Raw genomic sequence first — 25626 nt, forward strand, 5'->3', positions numbered from 1 at the left:
TTTAGTGATAATTAGGTTTGAATGCAGGACCTCACACTTCATAAGTTGGTAGTTTATCACTTGAGTCATACCTTAACTCCAATTGCTTTAGTTTATTGAATTCTTATATAATCCTAGAGGTCAGAAATCACAGTCCTAGAGGTCAGAGTCCACAAGGCTGCATTTCTTCAGGATGTTCTAGGGAGAATCTTCCTCCTTGCCTTTCCCAGCTTCTGCAGACCACCCACCTTCTTTGGGTTACTACTCTTTTCCTCCATCTTCAAAGCCTGCAATTTTAGACTGAGACCTTTTTATACTTCCAACCCTCTAGCTCCTCTTATAAGGCCCTTTGTGATTATTTAAACCCACTTAATCCAAGGTAATCTCCTCATCTCAGGATTGTCTGATTAGCAGCTTTAAGCCACCTCCATCTTACTTTCCCCTTATCTTTAACATATTCACAGTTGCCAAGATTAACTCTTGGCCATTTTGAAGAGGAAGCACTGTTCTGCCTGTCTTGGTATTATTCCATCCATCCTTACTGCAATCCTAACAAGTAGGCAAAAAAAAATATTCCAATATTCCAAACTCAAAGAAAAATTAATAGGCTCAGAGTCACCTGAGTCAGTGAAGGTAGTATTGATACCAGATCAGACCTTTGGAGCCACAACCTGGAAAAAATATGGTTATTCTCCTGAAGGACAATGAGGCAGAATTAGGGCCGGATGCACAAGTCTCCAAATCAACTGTATTTTTCAAGTTCTCTAAGGTCTTGACAGTCCTTCTGTTGTGCCAAGTCGCAAAACGACCACCAAGAAGACCACCGAGACTCAGACATTCCGAAATGCAAAAGCAAGGCAAGGCTTTATTTAAGCGAGCTGCAATTTGGGCCTCGTCCTACCCACCAACACAGCAGAGGTTAGGAGGGAGCCCCAAGCTGTGATTACACAGGGCTTATAAAGGCAAAGAACAAGGTTACAACAATCAGGTGTTCAAGCAAGCAAGATTAGGACACAGGTACAAATCTGATTGGCTCAGGGTTCAATTCTAAAATGGGGTTCACGTGGTAAAATGGGGCCTGACTTCAAAGTCTGGCACTTAACTTCAAGTATTTCCAGTCTAATTTCACTGACAGAAATATATATATTTTTTAATTTTATTTATTTATTTATTTTTTTATTTTTTTTTTTTTTGCCAGTCCTGGGCCTTGGACTCAGGGCCTGAACACTGTTCTTGGCTTCTCTTTGCCCAAGGCTAGCACTCTACCACTTGAGCCACAGCGCCACTCTTGGCTGTTTTCTGTATATGTGGTGCTGGGGAATCGAACCCGGGGCTTCATGTATACGAGGCAAGCACTCTTGCCACTAAGCCATATTCCCAGCCCCATAAGCAACCTTTTTTTTTTTTGGCCAGTCCTGGGGCTTGGACTCAGGGCCTGAGCACTGTCCCTGGCTTCTTTTTTTGCTCAAGGCTAGCAATCTGCCACTTGAGCCACAGCGCCACTTCTGGCCATTTTCTGTATATGTGGTGCTGAGGAATCGAACCCAGGGCCTCATGTATATGAGGCAGGCACTCTTGCTACTAGGCCATATCCCCAGCCCCTCACTGACAGAAATATTGGAGATTACTTAAAAGAGGCTGAGTCTCAACGTAGCTATTCAGTTGTCCCTAATTTTCACCGTTTCATTAACTGTCCTCATTAAATTTCCCTATATGTTAATTTCATCCAAATTCACTTTGTTTTGTATAAAGTATAAGGTTCTCTAGAAAGGAAACCTGCCACATCGTTCAAGCAGAGAAGAGTTTATTGGGGGAGAGCAGACTGCCAGCCCACCCAAGATGGAGGTGTGGGGAGACAGGGGAAAGAAGAGAAAAAGAGAGAGGGAGACCTCCTGTTGAGCCAGATTATATAGGGAAAGGCAGGAGGTGGGACCACAGCAGATAAGGAAGTGATCCAGAGCCTGGGGTACCTCTCACTGTCCAATGTAGGCATGACTAGGGCATTTCAGAAAATTTCAGATGAGGAAGTGTCCTCAGAGTCTGGGGTCCTTTGCTGACTCAGTCAGGTGACTGATAGTCAGGGGATTACTGGGTTCAGGCAGGTAAAGGGAGGAGGAGGGCTGTTGTCCCAGGCAGACGTAACATAAAGTACTTTCTCACTAAATTTAACCTTCTTAACATTGCTCTGAGGCAGAACATAGTGATTCAAACCTGTAATTCCAGTTCTAGGGAGACTGAAAAGGAAGATGAAGCATTTGAGACATCTCAAAGCCCACTAACAAAACACAGTACTTCATTATATTTTGAATACTTCTTCATATTCTCTAATTTTGTACTCATTTATATGTGTGTTTCTCTACTAAAATAAGGGAAGTGTTTTTGTGTGTGTGTGTGTCATAATTGTTAAATTCCCATACCTAGAACAGTATATAGTATCAAGTACTTGCTTTGAAAGAATGAATGAATCAATGACTAAATAAATTAATAACTAAGAAAAAAAGAAAAGTTTATTTTCAAATATACGTAGCCTATTAGATTGGGTTAACAAAAGCACATGCATTTCATAAATAGATTATTAGTCTACTCTTTTAGCTTTGATTCCTCTGGATTAGGGCATGTGCAATCCAGACTGAACACTTACTCCAAAGCCCAGTACCTTTGTGCTATTTACTTAGAACTAAATTCTGCTGATAATCTACTTCAAAACTGTTCTCTAAAAGCAAACATTTCAGTTAATTTACTTCTTCCCACCCTAACTACTACCATTTCCCTTAAGCCTACAAATGGTAGATTGCACCTGATACAACAGATGCTGTGTTCTAATCAAAACAAGTGGAAAGGGCTATGTATTTTGGCAACTTTCCTTTCTTCCTTTGCCTATTTTTACAACAGAGCTTTCCTAGGATATAATTTCCTGTGTAGTGTGGCTGATATGGCCTACTTAAAGACTTTCAGTTGCAGTAATTGAAATGTAAACTTACTGAAGAATTAGTACAGTTTTGCAAATTTTTTCAGTTTCATACCATCTTTTGACTTCTAAATAGAGTGTTTACTTCCAAGTCATATGTAATTGCTATAGCTTTTCTAGGAAGCCAGTGTTCTTATTCTGAGAACGTTGGGGAATGCAGCAATGAAAAGATTGGCCAACAACACTTAAAAGTTAAAGTCAGACATGTGTTCCTAAGATTTACTGAGAGCAAGAACAAAGAACAGGAACAACTCCTTTGTGAGATTACTCCTTAAAAGGCTCAGAAATGGACCTTCTAGAAACTACTGAATATTTGAAAATGACCTAATTTTTTTTTTTTTTTTTTTTTTTTTTTTTTTTTTTTTTGCCAGTCCTACGCTGTGAACTCAGGGCCTGAGCACTGTCCCTGGCTTCTTTTTTGCTCAAGGCTAGCACTCTGCCACTTGAGCCACAGTACCACTTCTGGCCATTTTCTGTATATGTGGTGCTGAGGAATTGAACCCAGGGCCTCATGTATACGAGGCAAGCACTCTTGCCACTAGGCCATATTCCCAGCCGCATGACCTAATTTTTGACTGAATATTTAGGTGATAGAAAAATGAACAAATATAACACATGAAACTTCTTCAGTTTTTATTGAGTAATAAAATATGAAGAAGTTTGCCAGTTTTAGGGTGTAGATTTTTTTTAAAAAAACATACTGAAGAACTTTACTCTCAACAAGTATTCTTGCCAGGCACCAATGGTTCCGGCCTTTTATCTAGCTATTTACAATGCTGAGATCTGAGTATTGTGGTTCAAGGCCAGCCCAAGGAAGTCATGAGCCTCTTTATCCAAATAACCAGCTAAAAACAACGGAAGTGCAGCTGTGGCTAAAGTGGTAGAGTACTTACTAGTCATGAGCAGAAAAGGTGAAGTGACAGTGTTTCTTTGTGGTATCTCAAGATTATTACGATAAATCCAAGTTTAGGAAACAAACATTGAGTGTGAGTAAGTTTATATAATAGGTGGGTTGAAAATAAATGCCTAACGTAGGTCCTTCTAAAATCTTAGAATGTGAATGAATATAACCTTTGACCTTTATGAAGTACATTGAAAACATTCCCACAATTTCCACACAGAGATGTAGCTAGCCAAGTGCTGCAGCTTCCAATGGAAAGGTCTTTGGGAAAAATAGACAGAACAAAATTCTCACAGTAATACTAAACCTAAGAGGCTAAGTCAGGCTTTTGCTAATATGTAGGAAGAAATTTACCAACTGTAGTGCCAGTGGAAATGGATTTTAAAACAGACAGAAACAGTTGTTTCCATTAAAGGAAATGTTGCTAAGAACTAAACTGGAATGAAGCCTAGCCACCTCCACCCTAATCCCTAGTGGTGGAACAGATTCAAATCATAAAAAACGACAATCACAAAAAAAAAAAAAACCTTAGCTGCCTCCACCCTCCCTGCAGGGAGAATTGCAATAGAAGGGACCAGTGTTCTGCCTTCCCTTCTTTTACTCAGAAACTATAAACTCACCACTTTATAGAAAACTGAAGTATCTTCCAAAAAAAGAAGAAGTAATAGTTGACCGGGTGATGGAAGTAGGAAGATCTCTCTCCAGGGCTGGTTTTAGAAAAAAAGCCATACACCCCACCTAAAAAATTGAACTGAAGTAAAGTGGTATAAAGGCCCAGCTGAAGTGGTAGTGTGCTTGCCTAGCCAGCAGAAGGCCCTGGGATCAAACCCCCCAAGTACTGCCAAAATAAGGAAAAATGCAGACATACACACACTTGAAAGACCTAAGTTAAGGGGAGATGTAGAAAAGGGACTGACAATTGGTTTAAACAAAAGTGTTTAAGAGCTGGGCGTGGTAATCTCATACCTGTTAATCCCAGCTACTCAGGAGGCTACAATCTGAGGGTCCTGGTTCAAAGCCAGTCCCAGGAAAGTCTGGGAGACTCTTATCTCCAAATAAACAGCAAATGATCAGAGATATATCTCATGGGTGAACACCAGCCAGATACTGAGTTTGAGTCCTGGTCTCAGACAAAAAGAAAAAAAATTTTTAACCACACAAATAACCAGCAAACGGTCAGAAGTGGAATGGAGGCTCAAGTTATAGAGTGCCAACCTTGAGCAAAAAAATAGTAAAGGAGAACTTCCTGGCCACACGTTCAAACTCTAGTACTAGCAAACAAAAAGACATTAAACAGGCAGTGCTAAAGTGAAATAACAAGAGATGTATGAAGTCACCCATAAATTTGGTTACTAAGAAGTGGAATGTTAGCCTTGAGCTAAACAACTCAGGGACAGAGTTCAAGGCCCAGAGTTCAAGGCCCATGACCAACAAAAATTAAAAATTCAAAAAAAATTTTAAAAATCAACAAAGATGTGGAATGTTTTCTTATACTATTAAGTATATCTGACTTTTTTTCAACTAAAAGTTACAGTATTTACACAGAGAAATTTGTTCTTTTCTACAATACCAGTATCTGCTTCTGGAATGCTCAGATATATACATAGTTTTTCCATTACATAATTTTAGAAATACAGTGCTCCACCAACTACAGCTGTAACAATCATGTTGTCAACCAGATTGCCACCACACTGTAAAAGGACCTCCTAAGGATATAAAAGCCAGGGCTATGCCTGGAGGTTTTAACTAAATAAGGGAAATACAATCCTTTCCCCAAACCTCATGGAACTTTAAAAGCCCTTGAGAGCTAGAAATGATGGTACAAGCCTATTATCCCAGCTACTTGTGAGGCAAAGAAAGATAAGAGGATCTGGAGTTCCAGGCTAGTAGCCCCAGCCAAGTTAACAAGACCTTAAAGCAAAAGGGTGGGAGGTGTAACTAAAAAGAGGAGGTAAAGTCTTATAAAATAATTTAGAAACTTAAAAAAAAAAGAAACCAATTACATTTAAAAAGAACACAGTAAAACTGCAAATAAAACGTAAAAAATTTTCCAGATGTCTGAAAAGTCACAGAAAGGCTAATTTGACATTTGTTTTACAAAATTACCGTAACTTCCAAAGGTTTATAGCAGGTCTCTTTTTTTTGGGGGGGGGTGTTGAGGGGTTTTTTCCCCAATGGTTATTGTAAAGATGATATACAGAGGAATTACAGTTACATAACTCAGGTAAAGAGTACATTCCTTTTTTGTTTTTTCCTTTGTCCATTCTGGAGCTTGAACTCAGAGCCTGGGTGCTGCCCCTGAGCCCTTTTGTTCAAGGCTAGCACTTTGAGCCACAGCTCCACTTCCAAGTCTTTAGTGGTTACTTGCAGATAAGAGTCTTAGGGCCTTTAGAGTCTCGGGACCCTTCCTGCCTGTGCTGGCCTAGAACCACAACCTTCAGATCTCAGCCTCCTGAGTAGCAAGGATTACAGGTGTGAGCCATGGCACCCAGCTAGAAATATCTTAGGTAAGTTGATTGACTATCAACTCGGAATCCATTAAAGAAAAACCATGTTTTAACAAAATGTGCCATAGACTACCATTAGGGTAGTAATGATAGGAAGATATGAGTTGGACTTCCTTCCATGTCTTAGGTCTGTCCGTGAAGTTTTCCTTTAGAATCATCTATTCCTCTTTCTGTACCTTTTCCTAGCTCTTTCCTCCAACTCTGTTACCCAGAACCTATACCATACTCAGGAAGCCCTTCCTGACAACCAACCCCCCGACATCCCCCAAATGCCCTGCTCATCCCCACACCATTCACCCAAATGTGATCCTCACTTGCTGTTAAAGAGAAGTAATTTCATAACACAGGTTCCATCTCTCATGGAAATATATTCTATCTACCTCCCGTGGTTTCGTTTCTTTTATCAGTCTTTACTTCCTCTAGAAGCTACTAGCACTAGCGGCTGATTCTTCTCACCAGTTGAATATTTACTTTGTGCTTAAAGAATTCAATGGAGCCTTTAGTATAGAACTACAATGTTTTTATAATACATAAGGAGTGAATTTTACTGTGTTGGCCATAGCCTTGCCAGTCACCATAACCACCCTTTAGTGGCTATGTTTGTTCAAAAGAGGAAAGTAGCAAGATTGAATCAACTATGTGAAGACAGATGAAGCCCTGAAGGCCTAGGTGCTTAGACAGTGGCATCATGCCTTCAGAATAATTAAGAAGCATACTGGGTGAAGACTTTGTAAACTCCAAAGAAAAAAGAAAATAGGGTGACAGCTTAGGATGGAATAGCTGGTAGGATGGCCAGTTAACCCAGCTTGCTCCTCTGTGTCTGCATAGCCTCTTTCCCATACTAAAATCCTGAACATGTTCGTGTGGTATTATTAAAAGGGAACCGTTTCCATTATACATGCATATTATCCCAAATAAATTAAGAGGACTTTAAACAAAAAGAAAAAAAGTCAAGTGTGATTTCTCAGTCAGTTTGGATGGAAAAAGTTATTTTGGGACTGAGAAGTCATTCCTTCCTAAATACTGCTCCTGGGAACAGTTCCCTTAAGCAGTTCTTGCCTTTTTTTTTTTTTTTTTTTTTTTTTGCATCTTCTTTCCAATACTACTTAAATTAATTCTCATCTAATTTTGAAATGTTTCGGCACTTTTCCTTCTCTCAAGTTTCAAGAGGTCAGGGATGAGATATATGGAGCGTCTGTTATTCAGAGGTCCTAGAAAAAGGAGTGTAATTTGTTTCAGTTTACAGTCAGTCCCATTTTAGTTCACTTAACATCCACATAATGTGAGGCTTTCTCCTTCTTTTTTTTTTTTCTTTTGCCAATCCTGGGCCTTGAACTCAGAGCTTGAGCACTGTCCCTGGCTTCTTTTTGCTCAAGGCCACTTGAGCCACAGCACCAGTTCTGGCCATTTTCTATGTATGTGGTGCTGAGGAATCAAACCTAGGGCTTCACGTATGTGAGGCAAGCACTCTTGCCACTAGGCCATATCCCCAGCCCTGAGTCTATCTCCTTCAAAGCAACAGGTTCTTTCTTCTCTGAGGCCTATGGCAATGATAACTAACAACTGCAGGTAGACAGTGTGATTGTTCCACAGCATCCATCTGAGACTAGAGAGCTGTGGAACCTGTGGTTGGAGGTAAAGAGGTACCCGGAAGCTGAAGAAACCCAGATCACTCATAACCTCACATATTCATACCTCATGCCCCCCCTTTTTTTTAAAATAACAACCTTCAGCCATGGTATTTATTCACTTTGGATTGAACTACAGTGCAATTTGCTTATTTCCAACCATGCCTCAAATTTGGCATAGCCCTGGGAAAAAACCCATAACCCAGCCATCTGGGTTGGATAAAAGAGGGAATGATTTCTCACATTTTGTTCCTCTTTGTTTTAAAGGGGAGGATCATTATGAAATAACCAAATTATCGCACAATAATTAATGAACAGGAGAAATGCTTTCAATTCTATACCATTTCTCAGGAATTCTGTATCAGAGGACCTCTGTGTCCTGTCTGAAATGAGTAAAATGGATGTTTTGGGTGAATTGACTTGACTGAGTAATAATAGTTAGAAAATAAAGTTCTCCTTGGGTGGTCTGAAATTCAGAACTGTTTATTTCTTTTAGACTCAGCAAAGTTGTTTCCTCCGCCCCCCCCCCCCCCCCCGCCCAGTGAAGCATATTTTAACATTTTATGCTCTGGATTTACTTAGTATGGTTGTAGTTGAAATCATTAGGTGCTTGTGATTTTATTCATTTTTTCTTAAAAACCAGCATTAATAGCTTTATGCTTTAAAAAATCTATAATTGAGACAAGTTGGAAAGTTTCTAAATATCTGGACTTTGAAAACAATGTTGACAAAAGACTGTTTTGTACTGTGAAGTGCTACTTGCAGTTCATAGTTAACTCATTTGAATCTTGTATCTATAAATCCTTAAGGTGTAAGAAATAGTCGTTTTTAACATTTATTTATTTGTTCGTTTCTTTTATTTATTTTTGTGCCAATCCTGGAGCTTGAACTCACTGTGCACTGTCCCTAAGCTTTTTTTCTCAAGGTTACTGTGGAGCTATAGCTCCACTTCCAGCTTTTTGGAGATGAGAGACCCAGGGACTTTCCTGCACAGACAGGCTTTAAATCACCATCCTCAGGTCTTCACTTCCTGAAGTGAGCTGAAGGGCTACAGGTGTGAGCAGTGGCCAGCTTTAGTTCTTAAGATTAAGAACTAGGCTAGTTCAGTAACCCTCTGCCTTCACTTTACCAGGCATAGGCTGCCAGGCATTGGGAAGGTGAGGATGTACAAATATGAATTAAATCCCTGTTGGTTATTTTAGCTGAAAAGTAGAGGCAGGTATTACATAAAGCAACCCACAGATATGCTACAAATGAAAATTATAATGTATCCAGCATATGACCTTGAGAGTGAGCTGGGTTAGTTAGGAAACGCTTCCAATTAGAAGTGAAGACGTTTCATTTATAGAAAGCAGTGAATGTGTATTACAATATGTAATAGAGTATTGGTAATTATATATGAGATCAAACATTGTGCTATAACTGCCTATTCTCGTTCTGTTATGTGTCTTCTGATATTCAAACCTCCCCCCCATGAAAGTTTCTTGGAGGCAGGAACACCTTGACATGATAGTTTATGACTCATATCCAAGGCTTTGTTCATAATAGTTTATAAGTAATATCTATCAAATTAATTTTCCTTTTCATTAAATACCTATAAATACACAATAGTTATATCATTTAATATGTGGCTGTCATGGCTATTACACTTATCATATCATAATAAGTTATATGGAAAAAGAAGGAAAATACTTTTTGCCAGATACCACTGGCTTATACCTATAATCCTAGCTACTTCGAGAGGTTAACAACAGGAGGATCACAGTTCAAGGCCAACTCAGGCAGAACAGTTCTCAAGACCCTTTCCAACTTCCTTGTCATCCAGGTTCATAGTAGACTGTGAATAGGGAAATTACAGTTCCTGACATACCCAGAGAGAAAAGTCCATAAAGACCGTATCAGTAGAAAAAGCTGGGCATAGTAGAGCATGCCTGGCATCCCAGATATGATAGAAATTGTAAAACAGGAAGATTGTAGTCCAAGCACACTCTGGACTCTCAAAAAAGAGCTGTTGGCTCAGTGGTGCAGTGTCTATCTAGCAATTGTAAGGCTTTGTGCTCTAACACCAGAGGAAAAAACTGTTTTAAGAAGAATGCTTTTGAAGGCTGGATAAGTGAAAAGTGGCTGGTACCAAGGTCAAGTCCTGGTCTCAAACCTAAAAAAAGAGATGAAAAAGTAAAGAAAAATACTTTTTAATTTATGTGCCATACCATTATCACCATTTCTCATGACTATTACAAAAAATGTGTACCAATGTGTTTACCATATATCATAACTAGAAGTGGCATCTCCCTGTGTACTAAGGACTTGTGTATTGCTCTCTGTTTCTGTATACCAATCAAGAGAGTTGTTTTACAATTGAAGCCTACAGTTTATTTGCTTTGTTTATTCTAGTATCTTCACCCCCCCAAAAAAATTAGTCCAAGAATATAAAGTGTGAAAACTTGCTTTCCTTGAAAAAATGTGTAAGCATCATAAAATGAGGTCAACTTTTCCTTTTGGCATCAGACTACATAAATGCACTCTTATTAAGGAGCATGGTCTTCACATAGTAAATGTAGCCTATGGGTTTGTTCATTTTACAGTATTCACTCCAGCTATAAATATCCTCATTCCTTAGGGAGAGTGAAGCTAAGAACTCCATCACATGACTGTCTGGATCTCTGAATTGCTAAGGCTTTATAAAAGCCTTGTGGATTTTGAATAATAATAAAGCCAAGTGCTGGCTTGTTAAGTAGGATAATCTGATCCATGCACTACATTAACTGGAATGTAACTTTTAGATTGTGTGGTTTTTATCACAGATGACTCCATAATCTTCAAAAGACATTGCCTAATTATAAGAGTATATTTCCTTGAAAAATAAAATCTATTTGAAATATGACTGAAGATTCCATTTGTGGACTCTTATTTACAAATATTTATAAATTAATATATGTGTCACATTTCTGCAGTCATGAGAAATTTAATGCATAAAGTGCTCCAAAATTGAACATGACTGCCACTTCAATATGACCACATTCATGACAAGCTTCTTACTAAATGATCAGGAAAGATGGAAATTTACAATCTGGTTTATAAAATTCACTCAGTTCCTTAATTCTTTATTTTTTCCCCCCACAGTGCCTGGGGGCCTGAGTTCAGTGCTCCCGGGCACTGTCCCTGAGCTTCTTTTGCTCAAGGCTAGCACTCTACCACTTGAGCGCCACTTCCAGTTTTTTTCTGTTTATGTGATACTGAGGAATTGAACCCAGGGCTTCATGCGTGCTAGGCAAACACTTTACCACTAAGGCACATTCCCAGCCCTCTTTAATTCTTTTTGTTTGTTTTTTGGTTTGTTTGTTTTTTGGTTTGTTTGTTTTGCCAGTCCTGGGCCTTGGACTCAGGGCCTGAGCACTGTCCCTGGCTTCTTTTTGCTCAAGGCTAGCACCCTGCCACTTGAGCCACAGCACCACTTTTGGCCATTTTCTATATATGTGCAACTGGGGAATCAACCCCTGGGCTTCATGTATACAAGGCAAGTGCTCTTGCCACTAGGCCATATTCCCAGCCCCTTAATTCTTTTAATAAATATTTTGAACCTTTTTTTATGCCAGGTTCTATAGGCATTAGGCACATTTCTAGGGGAAGAAAACCAAGCAAAGCAAGCAGGACTAGCTCAGGGAGCAGCATTGCCATATACTTTTCCTTCTTGGCATATTACTTTTGAACTTTGGAGATCTCATTGGATTCCCACTCAGAGTATATTTGCTTCAAATTTTATGCATGTTCCTAACAAGCTTATTTGTCTGATTGATTGGCTTGTTGAAATTAGGAGGGGATCACTTCTGGAGTCACAGATATTATACTGCCAGCTCAGATAATAGCTAACAAATTCACACAGTCAGGAGCCACACTTCCCAAAGGATCACAATAATAATCTAAAGCAGTATTTCTCTGGCTCTGTCCAGTCTGATGCATGAAAACATCACTCTTCCTTCCCTCCTGCTTCCCACATACTTTTGAGAGTCCCCAAAGGATATCTCAGTAAGAGTTTCTAAAAATAGCCCTCTTCTTCAGTTCCCTATTCTCATGGAGGTCTCACTGGTCACCACCAACCAGGGCGTTAGCGGTGTCCCAGATGACTCCTCCCAGCACTGTGACCAATGCCTGTTGAATTCTAGAGCCATTCTACAATTCTCGAGAAGCCTCACTGTCTTAGTTCCCACAGATATTACAGTGTGACCTTGATTATAGGGAGTAGGAAGGGGCCAAGACACTTTGATCATAATATGCAATAAGAATACTGTAACCAAAGGAATATAGAAATTTAAGACTCGCACATAGCAATAGTCCAGCATGAGGCAAGGAATTCATTTCAGCAAAAAATCTCCCTCTTGCAACTATTGAAGAACTCAGGCAGTGGCCACCTTCAACACAGCTTTCTCCAAGACTGTTCTGCTCCCTGCCAGGCAAGCTATCAGGAAGAGGGGGAGACAATGTGGGGGAGGCACACTCACTGCTCACAGCTGCAGCTCCTATTGTTAGTGAAAAGGAGACATATAGCCCCACCCCTCTGCAAAGAGGACCTGACTGGTCTACTTCCCAGCACTCTCTGCCCTGTGTCTCTTTTAGGAAAACAGATTGTCATACCCATGTGTCTGTGTCATACACATTGTCATACACATGTGTCTGTGTCCTAGACCTCTTCAACCCTTGCTCTGACACCTAGTGCAGCCAAGGGTGTCACTACTCACCAAGTCTCGGGCTCTGCTCCCTTCCTCATCCATTAAAAACAACTTTTCTGAATGTTCTCTTGTCTTCTCAAATCCACTCCCTTTCCCACCGTGCCTAGCCAGAACAGAATGGCAGCCATTCTGCAGAGTAGAGGCAAGATCCTCCACTGCCTGGGAGGCTCCACCTCCAACTAGTCCACAGGAGCCATGGCTCAAACAAGAGAGTGGTAGCATGCCAGGCATGAGCAAGAAAGCTGAATAGGTGCCAGATCCCTAAGTTCAAACTCCACCAGTCCATTAAAAAAAAAAAAATGGGTCTGGGAATATGGCCTAGTGGCAAGAGTGCTTGCCTCATATACATGAAGCCCTGGGTTCAATTCCCCAGCACCACATATACAGAAAATGGCCAGAAGTGGTGCTGTGGCTCAAGTGGCAGAGTGCTAGCCTTGAGCAAAAAGAAGCCAGGGACAGTGCTCAGGCCCTGAGTCCAAGGCCCAGGACTGGCAAAAAAACTAAATAAATAAATGAAGATCTTTGTTCTAGTTAAGAAAAGCTTCCTATTTTTTCCATTTTTTAAAATTTAGATTCATTTTATAATCAGGCCTGAGAGATATGTTAGGCTTTGACTCTTGTATACCAGGTCTCTTGATGTAGTGATACAAGGAACTCAAACATACAACACAGTGAAAACCAAACCATCATTTTCCACATTTCATCCAACATACTGTATATCTAGAAACATACATATTTATATGGAAGTATTTAGAGATGTCAGTAATTCTAGTCAATTGTTTCATGAGTATTGTTATGATTTCCAGGTTCGCTGGATGATGTACTGGATTGTTTTTGCCATCTACACTGTGATTGAAACAGTAGCTGATCAAACAGTCGCTTGGTAAGTTTTACTGTTGAAAAGGGGCCAGACTACAGATTTCATGATCAGGTGTCCTAAGCTCTTATCCTGATCTGGCTATTAACTAAGTGATCTAGTTGGCTAGCATCTGGGTGTCTTTCTCTGCTTTCTCCACAAGACCATTACTTTTCTGTAGCTCCCCTCAATTGAAGGCAGCTTACTCCCCACATGTCACTCCCTTCAAACATCCTACTCTCCTCCCCAGCATCTTGGAATAGAGGAAGTTGGTTATCATAATCCAATTTCTACATTGATGACTTCACTTCCTGAATGACTCCTCTTCTTGAGCTATGGCATCTGGTTTTAGCACTTCCTCCCCATCCTTAAAACTCATCTATGAACCTTTAGACTGCACGTCATTATCCATGTGAGCACCCACTCAACACCAGCTTCTCGGCTCCTCTGTTCCAAATAGCATGAGGTGACATGAAAGCAGATTTGTCTCCACATGGCTTTCACATTTTACTGAGGAACAGTACTTAACAGAAGAACTTGAATCTTCTCAGGCCATATTTTTGTACTGCCTCTATCTAAATTCTGCCAACAACTTGGAGAAATCCCTTTTTTAAAATGTTCAAATTGCTAGGTGTTGGTAGCTACTCCTATAATCCTATAGCTGCTCAGGAGGCTGAGATCTGGGACCTCAGTTCAAAGCCATCCTAGTCATACAAATCCATGAGACTCTTCTTCCAGTTAGCCAGAAAAAGCTGCAACTGAAGCAGGGGCGGAATGCAGAGTTCACAAACGCATTGCAGTTTGGGAATCCACATATAGATCCCAAGTTCTGTTTGTATATAACCTTATTCTTCGACTTTTTGAAAGGTTAATTTTTGTTTCTATATTTAGAGCCCTTGTATTATTAGTCAATGATTCATGTTCAGCATTATTGGAACCATTTGCCATTACAGAAAGAGAAATACTTATTTGTGTTTTAATAAAACTGGTGTAGGAAAGTAAAAAAAAAAAAAAAAGCGGCAACTGAGGCATAGCTCAAGTTGTAGAGTGTCCACCTGAAGCATAAAAAAAAGCAAGTGTGAAGCCTTGAGTTAAAGACCCAGTACCAATCCCTACCCCCTACCCCAAAAATAGCATTGTATTTTCAACTTTCATGCCTCATATACTTCAACCTTCATTAACTGTGTAATAGCTCTTCTTTGCATCTTTATCTGGGATATTAAGTGCTGCCCTCCCCCCCCCCAAAAAAATCCCACAGAGTTCATAGTCACCAGCATGAACCTTACCATTGCTTGTACCTACTTTGAGGGCCAGCCACTCCTTCAATTCCTTCCCCTGTCCATTTCATACCCTTGTAGTTCATCTTTAAAATATCTTTCCTGCCAGGCACTGATGGCCCATGCCTATAATCCTGGCTATTCAGGAGGCTGTGATCTAAGAATCATGGTTCAAAGCCAGCCCAGGCAGGAAAGTCTGTGAGACCCTTATCTCCAATTAACCACCTGAAAACTGGAAGTGGAGCGGTAGCTCAAAGTGCTAGAGCACTAGCCTTGAGTGAAAAAAAACTCAGGGACACCACCCAGGACTGGAATCCAAGCCCCATGACCAACTATAATATATATATATATCATATACAATAATATATTATATAATATATATCATATGTGTTATATATGATATATAAATATGGGGAGAGAGAGAGAATATCTTTCCCTATGGAATTGTAACCACTTGTACAACTACCTAATAAAAGCTAATTATCTTTCCCATAACCCTCATAGTCTTATAGCACGTTATGTCAGATTGAATTTGCTAGAAAAAGAAAAAAAAGATGTCATCAGTCTTAAACATTTCTTTTTATTATTTATTTATTTATTGCCAGACCTGGAGGTTGAACTCAGGGTCTGAGCACTGTCCCTGAGCTTTTTTTTTTTTGCTCAAGGTTAGCACTCTACCTCTTGAGCCACAGCACACTTCTGCCTTTTTCTTTTTATGTGGTACTGAGGAATAGAACCCAGGTAAGCACTCTACCACTAAGCCTTCCCAGCCCTAGTCTTAAACATTTCTAAGAGTCTGCCTTTATTTATGAATTTCTCTATGTCTGCATCTATGTTTGTGTGGGAGGTTGAACCCAACACCACCTCCATGAGGCTACACTCTCCAAATCCCCATCTTTCTCTTTTGATTTGAATTACATTTTCCTCCCTCTATCACCAAGCTATTCATGTTCTTGTTTTTGAAGTGGAGATCTGGGAGAATTTTTTGTTTGTTTTTAACTAGAAGAATATTCCAAATCATGCTAGGTATCTTAAGTGTTCAAGTTCTTTTTCCTTAAGTTTCTCATTTCTTCTGACTTCAAATGTAGCCTGTATAAACTATTAAAACGTGGGAACTGTTGAACACAAATGCTATAAGTCCACAAAGCACATATGCTTTGTTGATGGCACCCATAGTCACCTCTCACCACCTGCTACCTGTCCGCCTTACCCCCACCCTTGCACAGAATATCCTGTATCTTGGTGTCTTAGTGGGCTACGGGATGCTGATCTACCCAAAGTACATGCATTAATGTTTAGTATGACAACAAAATAGACCTGAAGCACAGTAGTTTAAAACAACAAACATGTATTTCTTGCTCAAACAGCCTGCAGATAAATGGTTAGCTACAGCTTTGCTGGGCTTGGCTCAGCATTAAGTCTACTGCTTTCAGGACCTAAGCTGAGGAAGCAGCTGTTCCCATGACAGAAGGCAAAAGCTTAAAGCAAGAGGTTGAGAGAAATGGGGTGAGAGAGTCAAAGGCCATCCCTGGCTTCCATTTGCGTGTGACATATGTCACATTCACATTCTGTTAGCAAAGCAAATCATGTGGCTACACCCAGCTGGTTGGGCAATGTCCTCAGCCTGCAGGACAGCACTGCAAAGTCACATGGAAAGGGGCATAGCTGTCTCTGCCACACTTGTGGTTCCCTTCACCCCTTCACTTGCAAATAGAATTTGTAATTCCAGCCAAGTGAAAGTGGAATTTTCCCAGCAATTGTGAGAAAGGAAAGGAGCTGAGCATGTGGGGATGCTACACAGGTTATATGCTGCTTTATGGAGGTATTCTCATGAACTTCTATAGTAGTTTGGTTCTGTAGAGTTTGTCAATTCCGTTTTGGTTGTTTCTCTGATCACTAACTTTTCCATGTGCAAACTTAACCTAGTGACTGAACTTTCTGAAATGTTTATGAGTTCTACATTGCTTGTGATTTCATTTTTTACCAGCAGATTTTCTCCTATTTTTTTTCTTGCTAGGTTTCCCTTATACTATGAGTTGAAGATTGCCTTTGTCATATGGCTACTTTCTCCCTATACCAAAGGAGCAAGTTTAATATATAGAAAATTCCTTCATCCACTTCTTTCTTCAAAGGAAAGGGTAAATATATAACTCATGTCCACACATCACTCTTTTAGAAATGCATGTCAGCGTGTCTTTTTTAATGCTATAACAGTAGTAAAATTACTATACTATGAAGAGAAAGCCCTATTATTTGTTTTTTGCAGGGGGGAGGGGAAGTTCATAACACTACTTGTAAATAAAATTGACATCTACCATCATTTGCTTTTGCTTTCCCAGGAAATTGATGATTACATTGTGCAGGCAAAGGAGCGAGGCTATGAGACCATGGTGAACTTTGGACGACAAGGTTTAAACTTGGCAGCTACTGCTGCCGTCACTGCCGCTGTGAAGGTAAATTCTTCATCTGCCTTTTTTTTCCAGTGTCACATTGTCAACAGATAAAGAAAGGTGACTTTTTTATTTTTCTGAAGATCTTTATAAAATTGTGGCCAAATTTCCATTTATGTTTAGTCTAATCCTAGAAAGATCAAGTAGAGAATTTTAAAGATAACCTTAACATTTTGTTTTCTATAGCTATTTTTGAAACTCTTAATTGATTAAAATATGCAAGGTAGTTAATAAACATGACATCTGAAAATGTCATTTCATGCCAAATTTGTTAATTTTGAGACTGTTTGACTAAATCACCTTAAGATGACCATTCTTCTTTCTCTGCCTTTGGTGTTCTGTCTCTCTGTCTCCATGCAATATCTTGGTAGGATTTCTGGCTTACTTCTGCATCTCTACTTCAATCAATTTGAGGTAACTTATTATTCAAAATAAGGCATGAAAAAAATCTTAAAACTTGGAATTTTAGTTAGTAAATTACTAATGTCATTTGGTGTGCTTGCAAGCCAAGCTATGAAATGAATGTCTTCTGTGAAAATTTGCATTATGGCTTTTAGATTTCTTTGCATGCAGTAATTGGTGTGTTTTATTTTAAATACCATAGCCTACCATAGCATAACTGATTTTAGTGTGTGGGATATGGAAAGAAAACAGGTTTCATATTCAGAAAGGGCTGACTGTGACTTTCTAAGTAGCTGTAGACAGTTTACTTTCTGAGTTTCTTAGTTGGTTCATGTATAAAGTAGGGTAATATGCCTGTCTGTGAGAGTATATATAAAAACACGATACTTGTCTCTGTATAGCAGGAAACCAGTAAACTTTGGTGTCATGCATCTATTTAACTTTAAGTAAAAAAATAAATGAGTTTACTCTTAAGGACAGTGAGTAGTATTCTGCTTTCAAATCAGGTTCTTTTAGTTGTCCCAAACTAAATTACAGTGCTAAAAAGCAGTGATTCCATATAACTGAAATAGTGAAGGAATTAAAATGAGGGTACTTTGACTTTTCAGAGAGACCATTGGCTCAGTTACCAAAATTAATATAATCCACAGGATTAAAATTCAAATTTCATACCTGCCAAGTTATAGTGAAGACTAAATGGAAGTATATGAGCCACACAGTACTATATATTATATATGTGTGATAATCTTATTATTAATGTTTACTTAGAGCATATTAATATAATGCAGTATACTATAGTTTTCTTGTTAACTTTCTTTTAACAGGTTTTCTTTTATTAAGATAGACTAGTAAATGATCACTGAAACAGCAACATTTTCAACTTACAGGATTATTTTCACCTTAGAATCCATTTGCATGTTATATCTTGTTTAATGGAAATGTAGTCCTGATTTCTATATTGCTAAAATAGATCATCCAGGAGATCCAGCATTCAATAAGCAGAATTTCTAATAGGACAGAACTGATATAATTATCAAATAAAAAGAAATTATGTAAATAATATAGAATTGAAGGACTTGAATCTTCAGTACAGGATCCACAAAGTACTCAGCACAGTGAATGAAGAGAGTGATCAATGTAAGCAATGTCATTGGGTATCCAAAACACCAAAGATAAGAAATAAATTCTTAATGATAACCAAAAGCATATGACATTCAAATAATCTAAAATCAGGTTGGTAAATAAATTCTAGATAGTGACATAGGAATCTTGAAGACAGTGTAGTGCCATCCATAATGTCATCATGATATTCACATTTGGTTTCTATAATGGTGAGATCTGAGTTTAGGGTATATATTTTTTAATTCTATACATACAGAATTTACCTAAGATATATCCTTTGTCAAGCATATCTGTTCTGAAAAGGCTAGAATATAAACCACAAAACAAGGTAAGCCCCACAATCTGGGAAACAGATGATCCAACACAGAAGGAAGATGATAGAATTCCGAGAAAGGATACTGTGCAGTGAGTCCAGAGTGCAAATTGCTCTGGACAAGTATGCAGCTGAGAGAATATAATAGGATTAATAAAGCACAGGGACAATTAACCCAGTTAGAGCACAGGCTGTGACCAGACAATCCAGACAGCTAGTACCTATACCAGATTCACCTCAGCCCAACCACCATGAAAGATGTATTGGATGCTATATAAAAAGAGTGGATAACTAAACAAGTTAAAAATTAAAAAGCCATGACCATTAACTCTGGGGGAGAAGAAAGAAAAGATTTATAATAAAGGAAATAATGAAGCCTGACTCAGCCCAGCAGTGAACAACATTTGCATTGTAATAATTAGAATACAGACTACGGATTTATTAACAACTGTGATTTTGCTATATCAGAGCATAGGAGAAAGGGAAGTGGAAGGGAACTGAAATCCTTGTCTGTCAGAAAGAGAAAATGGGTTAAACTGGCTCCATTTGCAGTGGAGTTAGTCTAGAGAAAGAAACAAAGGGTTTACACCTTTTCATGTTATAAAATTTATTGTTGCCAGGCACCAGTGACTCATTCCTGTAATCTTAGCTACTCAGGAGGGTGAGATCTTAGGATTGTGGTTTGAAACTATCCCAGAGCTGGGTGCCAGTGGCTCATGCCTACAACCCTGGCTACTCAGCAGGCTGGGATATGAGGATTGAGGTTCAAAGCCAGCCCAGGCTGGAAAGTCTCTGAAATTTTTATCTCCAACTAACTAACAAAAGAAAATAGCCAGAGTGTCACTGTAGCTCAAGTAGTAAAGTGCCAGCCTTGAACAAAAAAGCCCAGGAACAGAGCCCAAGCCCTGATTTCAAGCCCCAGGACTGGTACCAAAAACAACAACAAGTGTGTGTGTGTGTGTGTGTGTGTGTGTGTGTGTGTGTATAATTTGACTTTACAAATCAAATAAGTGTGTTTATTTACTCCCCAATTAGAATGTTTTAATTTGTCCTTTAGTGAAAGTGCTGGAGGGCAGCCATGAAGGAGAGATGGTTGCCTGCTTGCTGGCATTGGATGGCTGTCACTAATGTTTGTATTCACTAGCATAGAAACACGTACTCCATAACTGAAATTTCTTTTACAACACTCCCCACTTGTTTGTGATGTTGTGATTATTTTTCAACAAATTCTCTGGATATGAAGCAACTTCACCATTCTCATGATCTCTTCAGGAATGTTGGTCATTCCACCTTGGAATCTATTTTATTCATTAGAAATGCTCATTAAATATTCTCAACGCTGCATAACATTAACAGCATTTGCCTCTCAAGTTATATAGCACTTATTTTTAAAAAGCCAAAATTAGCTTCATCTCTGGAGATGTCAAAAACAGGTATTGTCATAGAAGTATCACTGAAATAGACACTGCATGAGTTGAAACTCAAACAGGAAGTAGGTCAGCTTTAAGGAAAAACTGCAAGAAAGCCAATAATAAAACTTATTTGAAAGTCTTACCATATGTAAGAATATCTTAAAGTCTAAAAAAAAAACGTAAAACTCTTAGTATGACCTTTAGAGAACAATAATACCTCTGACTATATTTCCCAGGTTGAACCACCTGAGCATATTAAAGATGAAAACAGGAATGTAATCAGAACATTTATTACACTGTAAAGCAATTTTCTGAAAATATTGCTCAGTTCCATGACCTCATTACCAGGCATCTGTTCGCAAAGTCAGTGTACAAGTTTATTTTGGCTGAGCAAAGCATAAATAAGTGAAGGACCTTCAAGGATTTTGCTGAGAATGTTCAACGTCCATGGCTTTTCACAGAGAAATGCACATGACTTCTGTAGATGAGCAGCATCACTACCAGTAAAAGATAGGTGAACACATTTCTGAATTTTCTCTAGCAGCCTTTCCTTAGTGAATTCTTTTGTGGATGAAAAAAGGGAAGCACACAGAAATTAGAGCTTCACCCATAAAGTTACTGAATCTAATTGACTGTAAATGATTATCATTATGTTGAGAATCCTGACATCTTTCTGTCTGTTTGAATGACTTTCTGTTTGTGAAAGGATTTGAGAATATTCCACTACTAAATATCATCCTCTAGAAATAGACAGCATTCATCTAGACAACAGAAAAGAAAGGTCATACTATTTTCCCTACAATCAAGGGGAACAGATTGATATAATGAACATTGGATTCTAGGGCATTGAATTAATCTACAATTTTTTTTGTTTAGATTTTGTCACTAATTAGCCATAAGATTTTTGGAAAATCATCCACATTGATCTAAGTACTAATTTTACCATTTATAAAATGAAAGAATGAGCCCTAACTTCCGAAACCCGTTGGTGTGAATACTTGTGTGTGCACAGTGAAGGAGCATGCATCTCAGTACTGACACTTGCATGCACAGCCTTCTCTCACTCAGCCTTCTTACCCAAAACTGATACTCTATACCACTTGACCTACATCTCCAGTGCAGCTTTTCTACTGATTAATTAGAGAATAGTCTTTCAAACTTTGCCATTCTGGCTAGCTTCGAACTGTGTTCTTCAGTAGCATCCTGAGTAGCTAGAATTATGTGCCTGAGCCACCTGTGCCCAGTTCTTTATCTCTGGCACAGTGTTTCTCAACTGGAGTGATTTTTGTGCCCCACTACTCAGGGACATTTTGGGTTGTCACTGATATCTACTGAGTAGAGGCCCAGAGGTAGCTTGATATTCTACAAAGCAAAGGACAACTCCCACTACAAAACAACTATTCCACCCAAAGAAGCAATGCCTTAAGGTTGAGAGAGCCTGCATCAATAATGTAATGAGACATAAAAACCCAAAGGGGCATATACATAAGTATATATAAGCAGTTTAGGGGAGTGATTGTAAATAATTCTTATATTCTTTTTAAAACTTGTCTTCACCAGGCACCAGTGGCTCATGCCTGTAAGAACTCAGGACAATGCCCAAGGCCCTGAGTTCAAACCCCAGGATCAGCACACACACACACACACACACACATACACACACAAAGAAGGAAAAAAGTTTCTGTATCAATGCATGTATTGCATCTATCTTAATAATATTAAAATGTGAGCTGGGCACAGGTGGCTTATGCCTGTAATCCTAACTACTCAGGAGGCTGAGATCTGATAATCATAGTTCAGAGCAAGCCTGGACAGAAAAGACTGTGAGACTCTTATCTACAATTAACCACCAAAAATCCAGAATTGGAGCTATCGCTCAAATGATAGAGAACTAGCCTTGAACACAAAAGCTTGGGAACAGTACCCAGGCCCAGGCTCAAGCCCAAGACCAAAACCAATAAAAAGGAGAAGGGGGGGGAGGGGGAGGGGGAGGAGATCATTTCCATTGCAAATGTAGTCAGTACTATTCTGAGCTTGATCAGATTAACTGTTGAATGTCAAGAGGAAAACCATATTTCTGTAAACACTGAGAAGTAACTTTATCTGCAGTTATAAAGTAACATACCAAGGATTAACAAGAAATAAGAGTTGAATAGCTATGCATTATTGAATGGGATAGTGCAAGTTATGTAAAACAACATATATAAAGATAATAGGTTGACAGCTTTATATAAAGGTGCTAATAAGCACAATAAATTCTCTTTGTCTAATAAAAATATTGTTTCAATGTGCTATTTAGCCAGATAGTATTTAGACAAAGACAGATACTTGAATATAAATAAGTTAGAAAGAACCAGGTGCCAGTGATTCCCACCTGTAATTCTACTGGGCTGAGATCTGAGGATTGGGGTTAGAAGCCAGCCTGTGCAGGAAAGTCCATGAGACTATCTCCAGTTAACCACCAAAAAGACAGAAGTGGAGATGTGGCTTAAGTGGTAGAGTACCAGGATTGAGCAAAAAGCTAAGTGAGAGCATGAGTTTAAACCCCAAGACTAATGCGCACGCGCGCACACACGAAGTTATCACAGGTACTGGAGTTAGGCCTTTCTAACCCTGAAGTAATCACTTGTGGATGGAGTCTGGTACCCACATCAGGGCCATCCAATGTGCCTGCAGTTAGCTACTGAGCCTCTGCATATAAACTCCAATGTTCACATTAAACATGTCAGCCAAATGGAGAAGTCTTCAGCAACAAGAGTAATAGAAAATAAAGGGCATAATATGATTAGGAGCCCGTGTGGTAATTTACATCTTTAATGCCATCTACTCAGAAGGTAGAGAAAAGATGAACACAGTTCAAGGCTAGCCCCAAAACAAAAGAGGTGGGGAGGCCCTGAGTTCAAGCTCCAGTAGCAAGGGGAAGGGAGGGCATTTAACTTACTTATTGTGTGCTTACTATCAGAACTATACCATATACAATAGGAGAATAGAAGAAACATAAGATTTGTCTATCTCCTCTAGTCTCTTGCCTGGAGGCAAATATACAGAGCTCCACAATAGAAGTTAACAATAGCTGAGAATTTATTGTGAGATAAGCCCTAAGATATTTGTTGATTATGCTTATTAAAATTACTAAAGTTAGGCTGAGAATGTGGCTTCGCGGTAGAGTGCTTGCCTACCATGCATCGGACCCTGGGTCCGATTCCTCAGAACCACATAAATAGAAAAGGCCAGAAGTGGCACTGTGACTCAAGTGGTAGAGCCTTGAGCAAAAGAAGCTCAGGAACAGTGCCCAAGCACTGAGTTCAAGCCACAGGACTGGCAAAAAGAAAAGAAAAAAAAAAAAACTAGCTAAAGTTCATAGATGATTTACGGTAGATTGACTCAAAGACATTTGACTCATTATAGCCTGCCTTAGAAATTATACCTGAATCAGGTAGAGCATATCATATATAGCATGTTAGTAAGCTTTCCATTACTATACCCAAAATGGCTATAATTATCTTATAGAGAGGGTAAAGGTTTATTTTGTCTTTAAGTTTTAGAAGTTTTAATTCATTGTTAGTTGGCCTTTGCTGCTTGGACCATTGGCAGGGCAGCATGTATGGTAACATTAGCTGCTCATTTCATGGCACCAGGAAGCAAAGATAGGAAAAGAAAGGTCTGGAGTCCAGATAGTCCCTTCAAGGGCACACCCCCAGTGACCTAACTTCCTTCTATTAGTCTCTACCCTCTCAAGTTTCTACCACTTCCCAGTTCCATGTGCTGTGGACCAATTCTATATAACATGGACACTTGTTTGACATGGATATTCATGTCATTTGTTGTGGGAGTCAGGGGACAGCAGGTTAAAAAAACACCAAGAATTGCTGAGAGAAATATAGAGCAGGATGAAGAAAATGGCAGTTTTGAGAAAACAAGGCATCTGATCAGATAGACACTGGTCACTTCCTTGTAATATGTCTCTGAAATGTCCTGTCAGCCATCTGTTTAATAAGTAAATGGTATATAATAAAGAGGAAGCAAATATACTGAACTAAGCCATGCCAAGAATATTTTTAAAGGTGTGAAATCCAATTATTTTTATGGAGAAATAAGCACTTTAATCATTCTTAACACAATTCAAAAAATAAGGTAGAAATGGAAAGCCCAAGTAGGGTATAAAAATATTTTGGTTTTGGAAATGGTGCTGTGGCTCAGCTGGTAGAGTGCTAGCCTTGAGCTGAAGAGCTCAGGGATAGCACCCAGGCCCAGACTTCAAGCCCCATGACCAAAATAAAGAAATTAATAATAATATTTGGTTTTGACATAACATGGTACCAATAACCCAGGATACTGAATCAAGGCTATGAATCAAGTCCTTTTCCTTCAAGGGAAAAATACAAGTTAGCAGTAATGTCTAAATGTTTGTACCACCTTTGACTTGGAAATTTAGACATGAACTATCATGGATGAATTTCTATAGTAACATTAAAACTAAAGGCAAGCACAAATTCATATATGTAAAAAAAATAAGTGTAGAGAGCCTTCAGAAGGATATTTTTAATCTAGCTATAAATAAGAAATGAGTCATACAAGCTATGCAAATTTAAGGTAAGTAAATTTAGAAAAAATATTTGTACAACGCTTTATAGTTTTTTGAGAGGTAGGGGAATATAGGTACATCTGAAGAGTTAAAAAAAAATGTTTCTCTCAAAGCTGAGCAGTAACGAACATCACTGAACCTAAAGATCTATCTGTGCTCAGTGTCTACCACATTGTTAGGACAAAATAACTTAAAGTCACATTGTATAGTAATAAATATGCCTTACCAGATAATGAATTCATGTGCTGAATATCATTTCATATCTAAAATCTTTTGGCTTTTAATTTTTCCAGCTTGTTCTAAGTAGAGCTAGTACTATTGGCTTCTCCTAGCTTTAAAACAGTACCTTTACATGGAAAAGTTCCTCTGGCAAGGTGCTGGTGGTTCACACCTGTAATCCTAGCTAATCAGGAGGCTGAGATCTGAGGATCATGGTTGAAAGCCAGCCAGAGCAGGAAAGTCTGTGAGATTCTTATCTCAAATTACCCAGAAAGATGAT

General features: G+C 38.9%; 1 protein-coding gene across 1 annotated transcript in view; it reads left to right on the forward strand.

Moving 5' to 3' along the window:
• The window catches only part of Reep3 (receptor accessory protein 3), a 72501-nt gene that overhangs the window by 34310 nt on the left and 12565 nt on the right, over positions 1 to 25626 (forward strand). The window contains exons 3-5 of the mRNA XM_048338864.1: positions 13517 to 13593; positions 16861 to 16981; positions 17183 to 17296. Of these exons, the coding sequence (XP_048194821.1) occupies positions 13517 to 13593; positions 16861 to 16981; positions 17183 to 17296 (312 nt within the window). The remainder of the gene's footprint in view (positions 1 to 13516; positions 13594 to 16860; positions 16982 to 17182; positions 17297 to 25626) is intronic.

The sequence above is a fragment of the Perognathus longimembris genome, chromosome 2 (assembly GCF_023159225.1).
Source record: "Perognathus longimembris pacificus isolate PPM17 chromosome 2, ASM2315922v1, whole genome shotgun sequence".
In the NCBI taxonomy this organism is placed as follows: domain Eukaryota; kingdom Metazoa; phylum Chordata; class Mammalia; order Rodentia; family Heteromyidae; genus Perognathus; species Perognathus longimembris.